The sequence below is a fragment of the Beta vulgaris genome, chromosome 7 (assembly GCF_026745355.1).
Source record: "Beta vulgaris subsp. vulgaris cultivar EL10 chromosome 7, EL10.2, whole genome shotgun sequence".
NCBI classification, from domain to species: Eukaryota; Viridiplantae; Streptophyta; class Magnoliopsida; order Caryophyllales; family Amaranthaceae; genus Beta; species Beta vulgaris.
Genome location: NC_079208.1, coordinates 53,898,866 through 53,913,592, shown reverse-complemented (window position 1 = coordinate 53,913,592; position 14,727 = coordinate 53,898,866). Strand labels below are relative to the sequence as shown.

At 35.0% G+C, this 14,727-nt stretch overlaps 2 protein-coding genes across 2 annotated transcripts; both read right to left on the bottom strand.

The window, feature by feature from the left end:
* Positions 1-1,168: 1,168 nt before the first annotated feature.
* Positions 1,169-5,248, bottom strand: LOC104899794 (protein IQ-DOMAIN 6). The gene is made up of 5 exons (XM_010687062.4): positions 5,036-5,248; positions 4,713-4,940; positions 2,777-2,998; positions 2,314-2,427; positions 1,169-2,174 (listed from the first exon to the last, which is right to left on the bottom strand). Exons 1-5 carry the CDS (start codon positions 5,102-5,104, stop codon positions 1,509-1,511), a joined length of 1,299 nt encoding a protein of 432 aa, XP_010685364.1. The 5' UTR covers positions 5,105-5,248; the 3' UTR covers positions 1,169-1,508.
* Positions 5,249-11,451: 6,203 nt separating this feature from the next.
* On the bottom strand, positions 11,452-14,410 carry LOC104899793 (hypothetical protein). Its single transcript, XM_010687061.4, has 2 exons — positions 14,140-14,410; positions 11,452-12,153 (listed from the first exon to the last, which is right to left on the bottom strand). The coding sequence occupies exons 1-2, from the start codon at positions 14,186-14,188 to the stop codon at positions 11,780-11,782; spliced, it is 423 nt and encodes a 140-aa protein (XP_010685363.1). The 5' UTR covers positions 14,189-14,410; the 3' UTR covers positions 11,452-11,779.
* Positions 14,411-14,727: the final 317 nt, after the last annotated feature.

Sequence of the window (14,727 nt, the reverse complement as noted above, 5' to 3'; positions counted from 1 at the left end):
ACAAATGGACTCAGGAACAAGTAATTTTGATGGCATGACCATGTCCAGCAATTATGGGCCTTGGACAAAAATAAGTGCAACCGTAAAATGTAATGAGTGTTATTGACCTCATGGGAACTATGCCTCCATTTGATGCATACTCAGGCCTTATTATTTTATCCTAACAAAAATTCGCTAACTAAATTTAATTTGAGTAACTCTTGTATGTTTCTTTTTGCACAAATTATTAAAATAGGCGGTCTAATTTTAAATAAAACTAGACGAATTCAAAACTGAATTTTTCTAACAAGTTCTAACACAACACTATCCTAGTCATTCCTTCTCTTTTCCTTCCTTTTTTTTTCTTGATTATCGAACTACAATAGATAATTTCAAAAAAATAACTCGGTATTTTTACCAAATGGATTAAGCTGGTCACTAAATGGATTAAACTAGTCACTGAATGGATTAAAGAATGTCATTTCTGAATAGATTAAACTGGTCACAAAATAGATTAACTTGGTGCCTAAATAGATGATTAAACTAGTCACTATGTTAAAAAGGTGACATGTTTTTCTCTTAATATTGGGCTTGGACCGTACCTAATTTTAAGTTAAAATTAAGCAGTTTCTTACAAGACTAACGGTTCTTTTTATCATATTTTTGTTTGTGATTTTTAGTTATCAAGACGTACACATAGTATCTCAAAATTCATAAGGTGACAAAAAATATATATATCTCAATGTGGTACCTTGAATAGATTATAATATTGCACATATTATACACTATCATCTATAACCTAGTGTATACTAGACTTCTTCCAATCCGGAAATCCAAAGCTTCTAAATAATACTTCATTCTTTTCTAAATAAGTGTTTACATTCATTTATATATGTAACGCAATATGCTTCTTTGATCTTTAATATGTTTAATTGTTCACAAGTAACAAATATAAAAAGTTGGTATTTTAAAAGTGTAAATCAAGTCAAATCTAACAAGATTCCACTTGATTATGTTTTTCTTTATATAGTAGCGGAAAAATAGAATCAAAGTTAGTTGATGAATAGTGTCATTACCAAACATAACACTTATTTAAGAATGAAGGAAGTATTAAATAAACATGTTGTATCAAGCTGGTGAAAATAAGATAAAACAGACGTGATTTCATACCCACACATCACGATCACGCTTTAACAAATACTATTATATGATTATCTTATATTAAAAAATTATACGAGTTTAAATTAGATACGAGGAAGTCAAGTTACAATTTCACAACCACATGGCTTTTAGCCCTCACATCAAAAACATGAAAGTCACACACTTACAAATTACCACAAAGTATAATGTCACACCAAGCTTCTCCCACTGTATGATATTAATCCACCATATATTTGCATAAACCTTTGCATATTCACCATCAATTCTTTCTTTCTTTCTTTGCTATATCATGAAGAACAACAAGTTGTTGAACTCTTCAATGGAATCAGAAGAGCAAAAAAACAAAAACTGTAGTTAATATATCATCTTCAATGATAACTCCTCCAATCAAATCTGTCCATTTGGAAAGGTGGGTAAAGATCTCCACATAAAGGAAGTGAATGAGGGACTGCTACTGAGTCAACACTACTCCGAGCATCCCCACTAAATCTTGTTTTTGTCCATGACATATGATGGTTCTGAATTTCCTGCAGTGGCCGCCTCTGAAAACTTTGCTGTTTAGCCTTGTTTGATGCTGTAAGGTTCATGTATCTTGGTTTGCTGCTACCACTTTCGTCTGTTCTACACGTGCTACTAGACGACATATAAGTCCGAGAAGCTGACATAGACGAGGTAGAAGTTGAGGTATCTTCAATCAGAAGCTTAGAACTTGGCTCAGAAGAAGTTCGAGCAATGTGTCCCATGAAATTAGGCCTTCTGACAATCCTCACTGCTGATTCGTTTCTTCCTTTTTCTGAACTGTTCTCAGAAACACTGGAACACTCGACTTTTAATTTGTTCTTTTTCGAGGAAATCTTAGAGAGTGGTGACATAATTGGACGGTCACCACGAACTTCCTCCATCAACCTACTTTCCCATGGTTTACTAGCCATCCAACGATCCAACCAATTCCAACCAAAGCTGTTCTTATCAAGGTTAGGACTGGTAAACTGTTTGTTCTTCTCAGAGTACAAATTCGGGCTGCCTCTAAATTGCTGTAATAGGAGAAAGAACAATTTATCATGTTGAAACAGAACACATTTTGTAAGAATTATGAATATTGCAGCATAATTTGTCATGTTGAAACAGAACGCATTTTTGTAAGAATTATGCATATACTTCCTAATGGCTTACCTGTTGAGTGGCCGCATATGAAATTGCTCTCTCCCTTTTGAGAGCTGCTTCTTGCCTTGACTGCAGCTTTGTCTTGATTTCCTCTGCGCTTCCTCTACTATCGCACCATCCTTCCTATAGATAGACAATACATTCGTCGACTTAGGTCCTATTCAGTATTCACTTCACCTTGTGTTTACTCAACTGAAACTATTTCTGCTGATCAGAACTGACTCTTGCTGATCTTATAATCTGATTTTTTTTACTCTTTTTGCTGATGAAAACTGATTTTTTTAAAAAATTATCATCTTTTCAAGTTGATGTGAGCAGGGCTTTGTTCAAAACCCAATGTTAAACCAAGCAATAGGGCAACAACAAGAATCATACATAAATACAAATTCATCTTGCTCATCCAAAATGATTCCAGAACACCCATGAAAACACAAACTTTAGCACTTCCTTTCTTTCATGTAAATAACTATACCTCTGCTTCCTTAACAGGATCAGCTTGAAGATCGTCGACCAATCTCAATCCATCCCGTCCTTCCAATGTCATCCTCACCCGTTGTGCCTTGACATGAGCTTGGGCTCTAACAAGCGCCTGCATACACCTTAATGTTACTGCAGCTTGCTTTCTTACTAATCTGCCTCGAACTATTGCTTGGAGCTTCACGAGTGACTTCAACGCCCTCAAAGCCCGTTTAGCCTGCCATTCATAGCAAATAATATGCATCGTTTCATCACTTCCGATCAATACAATAACTCCACCCTAGACTCCTGCCTTACAGTGTGTTTGGTTCATTTTTAGTAAAGGAAAGAAAGGGAAGAGAAAGGAAAAGGATGAAAGAGAAAGGAAAAAAACCTTAATTTCTCATGTTTGGTATAAATTTTCTCTTTCCTTCCGAATTCCCCCGCTTTTGGGAGGAAAGGAAAGTGAAATTTTATTAAAGAGTCTTTCCTTCCAATTCCTCCCATTTCCTTTCACTTAATTTTTTTTAATGAACCAAACATTGGAAAGTAATAAATTTCCTTCCACTTCCTTTTCTTTCCTTCCAAATTCCTTCTACCAAACAAACTGTAAACAAGGTGGCTAGCTAGAGAAGTGTTGAATATGAAATATGCTTTATACATGACACAATTACCATTTCAACCAAGTTTTAATCATGCTTTAAGGGTTTACATTATTATATTTGTACAGTTTAAATGTTGAATTTTGGTTATATTTTAATGAAAATGGAAAAAAAATGCATATCAGGTTCGAAAAACAAATATCAACCCGGGGTAACGCTTGTGCCAAAATACTAGTTTTAGCTTTAAACCTTGATACAATCTACTACAACCATCTACTCCTTCATAATAGATAAAATTATGAAAGAACTACTTTCATTTAGTTCATTACAGTCCAAAGGTCACACTATAACGCATCTTTTAACATGGATTGTGTCATATGTGGCCAGTTAATTTTCGAACATAAAAATTAAGCAATTCTAAACTACATTAAAAAACTTTCCCTAGCCTTCAATCTATCAGTATCTAGACCTTCCATGCCGTAATTACTTCCAATTGTAACTCTAAATAGCATTTTAATGGAATTTTGAGCAATCTTTAACGGCATAACGTCAAGTAAAAGCAAGAAAGTTTCTTAATTTATTTTCCTAGGACTTTAGTATATACTTCTATGCTGCATCCATCATACTTACCATAATTTCTAACCTAGAACCTATAATAATACTAAAGAAATTAAAGGGCCTATTTTTTTTTTTTTTTGAGGGGAATTAAAGGGCCTATTTTGTCGCCCAATATTATGGATCTAGGCAATTAGATTAAAAAAAATTCTTATTTAAAAAAATAAATAAGACAAAGAATAATTGACATCAATCAATAATGCTAAAGAAATTAAAGGGCCAATTTTGTCCTACTTTTTTGTACCATTATATATGTCACTCAAAATAAGACAAAGAATAATTGACATCAACCAATAAGATTTAGTGGTACAATAATAGTACAAAATACCCCTACAAACATGACATTCAACTAGATAAATAGCACATGCACATACTTACATTTTAAAAGAAAATTTCCTCAAGTACCCTATAATTTAACGTAATTCTCAAATTACCCCTTATATTTTGGAAATTTTTCATAGACCTGAACTTTGTATTTGGACTCAAAATACCCTTCTAATACACTAAAATTCAAGTGTATTAATTTCCTAAAATACTCTTGAAACTTAAACTTGAGTACTTTGAACTCAAGGGTATCTTAGAAAATTTCTCAATTTTTAAAGGTATAGTTTCCACAAACTTAACCAAAAATAAGAACAAACAAAATCTAACCAAAATAGAAGCAACTAACACCAAAATTCATATCTCATAAAATCTGGTTAAAAATAAACAGAAGAAAGTAAAAGAACATCATACCAAAAAAGCGCGAAATGCAGTTTGTATACGAATTGCAGCCCATTCCTGACGAACCAACAAAAAATCCTTTGAAGGAGCTCGTAAAACAGCAGCCATGGCAGCATTAATTCTTGCATTTCCATTAACTATTGATGTTTGATCAGACAGTTCAGATTTCCCACCTCCTTTATCTGATGAATTCTTCCAAAGTCTCCATCTTTTACGACTCTTCCCTGACCCCACTTTCTCCTACAAAATTCAAATTCATAAACTTCATTTAAACAACAACAACTAAGTCTTAGTCTCAAAATGATTTAAATTTAAGAGTATTATTGTCAGCTTACATGATCATTATTTGGGTTGGATTTTTTAAGATTAATGAAGGATTTAAGCCAGTTTGTAGAAGCACCCATTTTGTGGAAAACGATGTTTTATTTGAAGAGTTTAATTTAACGTTGTTTTGGTGTTGGAAAGAGAATGAGACAAGAATGGTGGATTGAGGAGAGAGAAAGAGTGAGTGGGGATATAAGAGTGTCAAATGTTTGAATTTGAAATTCGAACGAAAAGTTAAGAGTGAAAGAGAGGAAGTATAACGGTAATGCTTTAATAAATAAAATGTTTGTTTTTAGTTGGGGATTTTAGAACAGTAAAACTGCTTTTCTTTTCTTTTACTTTCCCCAGACAAAGCTTCCTTAATAAAGGAGGTTTTCAAGGTAAAGAACATTTTTTTATTTCTTTGTTTTCATTTGATATTGTTGTTGGAACATTCTGATTTTAAGTTTTTAACATAATACTTACCTAAAAAAAACTTTGGTGGGGGGGATTATATGATTGTGAGAAATCTGATGGTTTGAAATTGTTAGTAATTAAAAGTGGATCTATAATTGTTTTTGAAATGCTAGGTTTCTATTATTATGTTTCATATGATTATCATTTGAAATTCATCCATTTTTGTACCCTTAAAGTGAACTATTGATTATGGTTAATATAATCGTTGCGCCACGTGGAATTTAACACATTAGTAACATTTACACAATTCCGTCTGTTATTTGCTAGTACGTATCATATGTTGTTTTATCCTTGTCTCTATGGATGCGAAAAGCTACCTATGGCTATCATCCATTGAATATCGATTAGGTTTACCTAAGAAGAGATCCAAATAAAAATACAGGTATCGGAAATTAATTAACAATGAAAATAGCTTTAAGATATATTGATTCAGAATTGTTGAACCTATTTACAAGTCACAACATTGAAAAAATGAACATTGGTTAGAACATACTTCCTCCGTTTCTTTTTAAGTGAGTCACTTTCCTATTAAGGAATAGTCATAATAAGTGACACACTTCCACAAATGGAAAAAAAAAAACTGAATTATTACAATATTGCCATTACAATTAACTCACCTACCTTATTAATTATTCTAACTACTAACCTAACAATCATTAATTACATTAGGGTTCCCTCCTTTTTTTTTATTCTTGGAATCATTCCCCACCTACCATTTTTCGATCATTCTACACAATTCATTCCAGCCTCTCACTCATCTCTCTCTCATTCAAGAACCCTAAATCTTGAACTTCTCCTCTGTCACTCAAAAACCCTAACTCTTATCTCTGATTCATCTCTCTCTTCTCTCTGAAAACTGATCTCTCTTAAATTTCTGTCGCTTCTACTTGCTGCTTTAATATGTCTTCTTCGTGGATTACCGCGGATTACTTGTTTGGCTGTGATGATATGGATTCTTCGGAGGAATCGAGGCTGATGCGATTGATAGATCGTGCCAACCACGGTTCATCTTACACGTCTACTGAGCTCCCTTACGTGCGTAGGGGTTCTGAAACACCAACATCCAAATTGGTGTTGCCGAAAAAAGAAGATATTGTGGTGGAAGCTACGGTGGATTCGAGATCTGCGTGCTTGGGTAAAAGAAAATTGCAATTTGACGAGTCCCTGAATCTTCGCCTCAAAAGTCTGCAGATGAGATCCCCAAAATTCAAACTTCAACCTATGTTGCCGAAAGCCCTAAAAATGCTGGGAAATTAAAAAAAAATTGACAAATCATGTCTTGCTCTGAATTGGTGAAGCGTTTCTTACTTTATCTCTTAAAGTTTTTTTTTTCATGAATTTATGTGTGGTGTTGAATGATTTGTAATGTTGGCTCTGATATTTGTTGGTTTCATGCTTTATTAGTACTTGTGCGTTCATTATTTCTTTATGATATTTTTTATCTCTTAAATTGCAATTTTGTAATGTTGCTTGTGATATTTGTTTGGTACTGATTTTAGTGTGTGGTTGGATCTGATTTTGCATGATGATTTTGATGTGGTTGTGAATTCAGTGTGTTTTGGTGTGTGTTTGGTACTGTGTTTGTATGATGTAGTTGTTGTGGTTGTGATGGAGTAATCTTGGGGTTTATGGACTAATTTTGGTGTGTGTTTGGTACTGTGTTTGTATGATGTAGTTGCTGTGGTTGTGATGGAGTGATCTTGGGGTTTATGGAGTGATTTCAGTTTGTGTAATTGGTGTGTGTTTGGTACTGTGTTTGTATGATGTAGTTGCTGTGGTTGTGATGGAGTGATCTTGGGGTTTATGGACTGATTTCAGTTTTTGTAATTGGTGTGTGTTTGGTACTGTGTTTGTATGATGTAGTTGCTGTGGTTGTGATGGAGTGATCTTGGGGTTTATTTACTGATTTCAGTGTGTGTTTGGTGTGTGTTTGGTACTGTATTTGTATGATGTAGTTGCTGTGGTTGTGATGGAGTTATCTTGGGTTTATGGACTGATTTTGGTGTGTGTTTGGTACTGTGTTTGTATGATGTAGTTGCTGTGGTTGTGATGGAGTTATCTTGGGGTTTATTTACTGTTTTCAGTGTGTGTTTGGTGTGTGTTTGGTACTGTATTTGTATGATGTAGTTGCTGTGGTTGTGATGGAGTTATCTTGGGTTTATGGACTGATTTTGGTGTGTGTTTGGTACTGTGTTTGTATGATGTAGTTGTTGTGGTTGTGATGGAGTGATCTTGGGGTTTATGGACTGATTTCAGTGTGTGTTTGGTACTGTGTTTGTATGATGGTGTTGTTGTGGTTGTGATTTCCCTATGATGATGATCTTTTTACACCATAAATGCTTTCAACCTTTTTTCCTCTCAATGTGTTGGAGTTGCTGTGGTTGTGATGGAGTTATCTTGTGGTAGTGATGGACTGATCTTGGGGTTTATGGACTGATTTTTCATAATGGTGTTGATGTGGTTGTGATTTCAGTGTGTGTTTGGTACTGTGTTTGCAAAATGGTGTTGTTGTGGTTGTGATTTCCCTATGATGATGATCTTTTTACACCATAAATGCTTTCAACCTTTTTTCCTCTCAATGTGCCCCTAGCATTTTAATTTGTCTTTGCATTGATGAGGCAATTGTGTGTTTGGTGTTGTGCCTACTGGACTTGTGTGAAACAATGTGGAATAATTCAAATTTGCATGAGAGGATGATGAATTATCCTCAATGATGAATGAGGTCAAGTTTAAGTTTCACATTTATTGTCCATGTATTGGCTTTCCCCCACTTATGCCACCAATGTATTGACTTATTTTGCATGTTGGATGTGGCTGTTAGGAGGTTAAATATGGTTATGTGCATATTGGTGATTGGGGACAACCTGAGGGAAAGAACCAAGCCTTTCATTTTCTTCAAACATGTTCCTTACATGCATTACTTGTGGAAACCAAATGATGTGAAATGCATTGACCTATGTACTTTACAAAAAAAGGTCATAACTTTACAAAATAGGGCCATACAACCTCTATACTAAACAAAAAGTGTTTGACTTCTATACTTTACAAAAAAAGTTTGCCTGCCCCTACTGATCTTCTGGAAGCAATTCCATTGCTTCAAATGGCTCAGGCCCAAACACAATGTCTTGATTGAGTAGATTAACTGTGTCATTTACCAACTCCTCTGAAATTTCAACAGTAGTTGGTAGTAGACCCAATCTGTCCATCTTTTTTTTGGAATTGTGTGGGTTTTTGTAATTGTTTCCACCCTTGACCTTCAATATCTCCACCATAACATACATCAAATGTATCCAAGTATAGTTGATTATCCTAGGCTCATACACTGTGTATGCATCTTCAACACTTTTAATCAATCATCAACTGTTTTTGGAAATCTGATGTTGAATTGATTGAATGGCTTTGAAGAAACCCAAATCCAGTATATTGAGGTCAGGTGACTGGGCTGGCTGGCAGATTATGTTAATTTCAAAACCACCTTCTCTACATGCTTCCAAAAACTCAGCATCATTAGGTTGGATATGGGGTCTAGCATTGTCCTGCTGAATCCATATCTCTTTGCACCCATTCTCTGGCCATTTTGCTCTAATTGCTGGCAGAAGCTTGTTGATTATCATTTCCCTGATGGTTTCCTTTGTAATACTTTGCTTTGCCTTCTTTTCAATTGTACCTGCTAGTCTGTTAGCTGACCACCTTTGTGCTCTAACTTCATCTATGAATGGGAAGATACCAATCTTCCCATCCCATAATATGTCCCTGTTGGCCCTAACCATGGTCTTGCTATGGCAGCTAAGAACATAACTTTTGTAATGAATGCTTTTGATTGGCATGCTCTGTATGGGTCCTCTTCTTCTGATAACAAGTAGAATCTTTGTGTGATTTTGCTCATGAAAAACCATTTTTCATCAATATGAATCATGTTATAAAGATGATTAAACTTTGGCAATTCATTCATTGATTTTGGTATGCTTTGAGACAACACAAATTTCATTCTTGCTACCTTGTGTTTTGGTGTGAGTTTGGGCTTGATTGAGTTTGTATGGCTTCTGAGTATACCTCTTTTTAACAACCTATAAACTGTTGAGGGGCTAACTTCTAAGGCCGTAGCAAAGGACCTGATGGTTGTCCTTTGCTTTAGAGGTACCCTTCTCAAGGCTTCATCATCTGTGAATTTTACCTTTCTCCCACAATTTCCAATTTTCCTACTTGCAACATTGACCTCTACACCATCTATTTTCTGCTTTCTAGCAAGAGTCCATATCCTATTCATAGTTGATCTACTACATGAGTATTTCTGCCTTAGTGTTGTTAAAAGTCCCCTTGGTAATACTAACTCATCAGATGCAGATGCAAACATTTCAATTACAATTTGTCTTCGTATGTTGTTGGGCAAGTTTGGTTTTTTGTTGTCTTCCTCATTACCCCTATCTTCATTTAACTCATTCATTGTTTGTTCTTCATTTTCAGACTCATGGTCAGAGAAGTACCATACCTCATTATCTTCTTCCTCTTCTTCTGCATTGATATGTTCTTCGAAGTGCAGCTCTTCTTCTCCTATTGTGGTGTCATCACCAACTCCACTAGAAAGAATCCATGCTTCAAAGGCTTCTTCATCCATGTACTTATTAATCTACTGTGATGTGTGTGCGAGTGGTTGAATTTGGAGTGCTGTGTGTGCAAGTGGTTGAATTTGGAGTGCTGTGTGTGCAAGTGATAATTGTAATTGTTTAGAGAATTTGTATAGAGAAAAAATTTTGTTCCCTCTAAAATAGTGAAGGGAAAAAATAGAGCATATGGTAAAGTTAGTACCCTGTATAAATAGAGGCTTCTAAAAAAATATGGAGCCAAAGTTTGAATTTTTTGGAGCGGTCCCCAGAATCTGTAAGTGAATCTCCAAAAAAAAAATTTGGAGCCAAAAGTTTGAAATAAATGTGGCAGTTTTGTTGTTCCCTCTCTTTTTCTTTGTCATTAGCGTGTAATTGTTGGTTGTATGGGTCCACACTCAAACCTTTAATTACTTTCTCTCTCTAGCCTCCTTGGTTGGTGTGCCCTTTCTCTATGTTCCACTTAAAAAGAAACGGAGGAAGTATATGTTTTGGCTCTACATATGATGTTCATATTATAAGATCAAAAAGATGTCAAAACTACAAGTAGGGAAAGAAAACTAGAAAAGAGAGAGATTATACTGGGTACTGGGTAGGACATGTGGGGAAGCAATGAATGATACTTTGAGATTTTATTAAAAACTAAAATTCAAAGTAGTTTCTTATGAAAAACATATGATTATCCATTCTTCAGTTGACAATATTTGGTTTGACTCTGCAAGATTAAGTTGTACCTGTATCAGCTGTATAGAGGGAGGTATATGAGACTGCATTTAGTTAGTAAGAACATATATGTGGGATTAAAGATCTATCAAGAAAGTGACACTACTTTTACATTATGAAATGCTGAGGTAACACAAATGGAGCATTATACAGTAGCATTACTGTCCAAAAGTCTTGAAATTATGAAATAATACTACAAATCTAGTCTTGGAAGCTGGAGCTTCTATTTGGAATCATTAAACTGGAAAAGGTTATGTGCTCAGTAATACAACATATGAAATAAATACTGCAACTATAACAATTTTTTCATGTTCTGTTACCAATATCACAATATGAAGGAAAGCTGGAAAGGCTTGATTCTTATGCAGTGTCTTTTTTCTTTTTTTTGGTGAACCAAGGTATCCACTGCCGATAACAGTGACTAATCCCCTCGCCCCGAGTGCTCCACTTAAAAGTAAAGGGCTGGCCAAGAATCTCTTTCCATTCCCAAAGGTTGAGAATTGAACTCCCGACCAATTGGTTAAGGGATAAAGTGAGCAACCACTATGCCAAGACCACTTATGCAATGTGTCTTTGTTACCACAAAATAAACCTGCAAAATTTACAATAAGCAGCTCTTAAAGTCAAACAAAAGTAGTTACAAACGATGCACATTGGTAACTTTCGTTTCCGTAAGGATTCAAGAGTTTTTCTGAGATTTCTATGATGAAACCAATGGATTCGGTACAACATTATTTCGATAAATTATAAACCAAACTCTCAAGATACCCAGTCCTCTGTTTTTCCAGAATAGAAGTTTAAATTTACACAAATAAACAGTCAACTCAAGCAATCTAATCTTTGGTGTTCGAATATATGAATCAAACAGATAAGATCCAAAAGATTTACACTCGTCCTCTGAATCTGAATCCTGGTGTGAAGCGAGGATCCAACTGAATCAAACATATTTGTGGCACCAACTTAAAAGTTGTTCACTTATTTGAGATCTCTAGAATCCTTTTTTTGATGAACAGCTCCAACGATGGCCTCGACTTCTTCTTTTACACGTTCAAACACGTTTGGCGCTTTGATTTCATCAACAGATGTAAACTCATCAATATCACTACTTGTTCCATGAGTTTCGTGATGATGGTGTGGTGACTTATGATGGGCTGCTTCAGTGACAGCCTCGACTTCTTCTTTTACACGTTCAAACACATTTGGCGCTTTGACTTCATTAACAGGTGTTTTTTCATCAATTTTACCACTTGTGCCGTGAGTTTCCTTGTGATGGCGTGGTGATTTATGATGAAATAGTGCTTCAATCTCTTCCTTTGCTCTTTGTATGAAATTAGGAGATTTCACCTCCTCTGTTATAGAGAAACAAACTTGGTCAGAGATAAGTTTGAATATCCAAACCAAATTATACCAAAAACTATGCAAAAGTCTGCAATTGCAATAGAGCATATCTGCCATTGTTAAATGTCAGGATCTCTTCAAACAACTAATAACATCCAAAAGATCCAGACAAGTAGCCCACACTAAGACCATCCATTTTATAAAATTCTCATGCGCTATAATTTGGAAAGTCGTACACTATTAAAAGGTAACAAAGACGACCATGTTGTGAAAAATGTGCAGTCAGTGAATGATAATGCTTGAATGTTAAGAAGTTGAGGTTAAATTCATTGAAGAGAAACACTAAATAAGCAAAATTGGTTTGACTTGGGCTTATTTGTACCAAACTAAACTCACAAAATAATTCATCCACTAAATTGAGCCAGTAAAACACAGGAAATTTTGGCAACATTACATTCTTGAACCCAGTGGTAGAGCAGTGACAGTGGCTGTTAGCCTGTTAGCCTGTTAGCCTGTTAGGTTAATATGATGTTTATCATAACTGGATAAGCCTTGCAGCTAATCATCTATTCCTAGTTAACACATCAATCCAAAGACAAAGCAGTCATTGGATAGCTAATAAGAGAGGGGAGCAAGCAAATAAGCTAACAGTTCTTCAAGGGCCTCGCTCCCCCAAACTTAGAAGGATCATCAAGAAGTCCGGACAATATTGTAAGAGTGGTTCTGCCCCGCCCTGCCCTCAATTGGTACTTATAATTTGTTAGGATAGAGAAATTTGGGGAGAAGTGATAAATTCATATTATCTAGTTGGTTACAACATGGGGGAATCGGAAGAATTCATTTTCCTACCCCCTTTAAAGCAACAAATCAATCCAATGTTGAAACAATTTGGAAGGAAAATGCAAGCCAACTCTTCCCTCCCCTTCCTTTCCTTCCCCTTCCCTCTCCTTCCCTACATTTCCTTCCATCATTGCATCCAAACAAAGTGTCAACCTTCTTTGCTTCTAGCTGGGCAGTCGCCCTTCAAATGGGCCTAAAGTAAATCAATATTATCCACTCAAAACATTGGAGCATTTTACCGCCACTTCCTCCGTCTCTCAATACTTTACTCACTTTCCAACAGAGTTGTCTCGAAATATCTTGTCTACTTTCTTATACGAGTTGAATCTACCGAATAAAATGATAAAAGGGTCACATCAAATCCTTAATCCTTACTTTTTCATCTCACTACCAACTAAACATCCCACACAATAGTCCTCCATATATGTATTCGGATGCCAGACCAAACGAGTTACGTATTCACAGATGAAATGAGTATTTGTTGAAGGAAGACCCCCATGAACAACTGGATCAGCAGTTGATAAGTTCTTTTAATACTTATAAAGCCATAAAGGATGCACTAAGCTCACATCAATCCAATTAATAAAGAGGGGAAACTTAAGAGTTAAGAAGAATATTGATACACAAAAACTGCAAGTAAACACATATTAACATATGATTTATGTGAATTTTATAAAATGGGTCTACAATATAAGCTCAAGCGAGGTTTCATCCTAAAACCAATCGGCAATGGGAAGTTTAAGTCCTACTATTTTCCAATTTATGCTAACTCACAAGTCTATTTCACAGAGATTCAACCATTTTGCTGGGTTTCAAACTTTCAGACATATCCTATATTACAATTTTCATGATGCAGTGAATGATGAGGTTACTTAACCCTCGTTTCATACAGTAAAGATTGCATAAGTTTCTTGAAATTATCCAAGATGTAGTAAAATGGCCTCTAATTGATCTTAGAAACGATGAAATTCGCAAATAATTGATACCCACATTCTTTAATCAAGCATAAATTAGATAACATCAATGAAAATAACATTTAAAAGCTGCAATGGATCTCAAAACAGGAAATTTAACACCCAAAAAGAAACTGAAAAACATGAAGAAAATATCAGAGGAAGAAAAATAAATAAAATGGAAGATGATAAAAAGTTGCATACTTGGATGATGATCTTCTGGGTTTGATGCTGCAGCTGGGTGGTCTGCCATTGGAGAAATTTTATGCTTATTTAAAATAGTAAGCTAAAAAGATGGGAACTTTAATGATTTTATAGCCCAGAAAGGTCAATTGATGCTGCCAAAAAGAGAATAAAATAAAGGCCAATTTGATGAAGAAGCATAGTAGTATAAAAAAGGAAGATAATTAGGATCTTTTGATATTACTATGAGCTTTTGATGTTTTCGTTTGGTGGTTTTGATATTAATCGATTGATTAATGAGTATATTTTTCATTAAGCTATGAGTAGTGACGCAGTATACAGGTAAGATTAAGATGTTAGGATAGGGTGATAATTGATAGGTCATAGGATGATCCTTATCTAATTTTGGGAGAAAATCCCTTTGTTTAAATAGTTTTAAAAATGAACCACTTTATAAATCTGATCTATTCCCACCAAACATTTTGGTTTAACGTTTGATATGTTAATATAGTAACTTGAACTTATGGGATGAAACTTTACACCGTGCATTTTCTAAAAATTTTATTGTATGAGGAGTACGTGAAGTAAACGCTTTAAGGCATAGCGTAG

Bases quoted from the DNA above. Each gene is read 5' to 3' on its own strand.
- LOC104899794 (XM_010687062.4), bottom strand. From the start codon at position 5,104: ATGGGTGCTTCTACAAACTGGCTTAAATCCTTCATTAATCTTAAAAAA. The intron at 2,999-4,712 runs GTATGATGTTCT...TATGAATGGCAG, and splicing joins CTGCATTTCGCGCTTTTTTG to GCTAAACGGGCTTTGAGGGC. The intron at 2,175-2,313 runs GTAAGCCATTAG...CTCCTATTACAG, and splicing joins CATATGCGGCCACTCAACAG to CAATTTAGAGGCAGCCCGAA.
- LOC104899793 (XM_010687061.4), bottom strand. From the start codon at position 14,188: ATGGCAGACCACCCAGCTGCAGCATCAAACCCAGAAGATCATCATCCA. The intron at 12,154-14,139 runs GTATGCAACTTT...TCTCTATAACAG, and splicing joins CCCAGAAGATCATCATCCAA to AGGAGGTGAAATCTCCTAAT.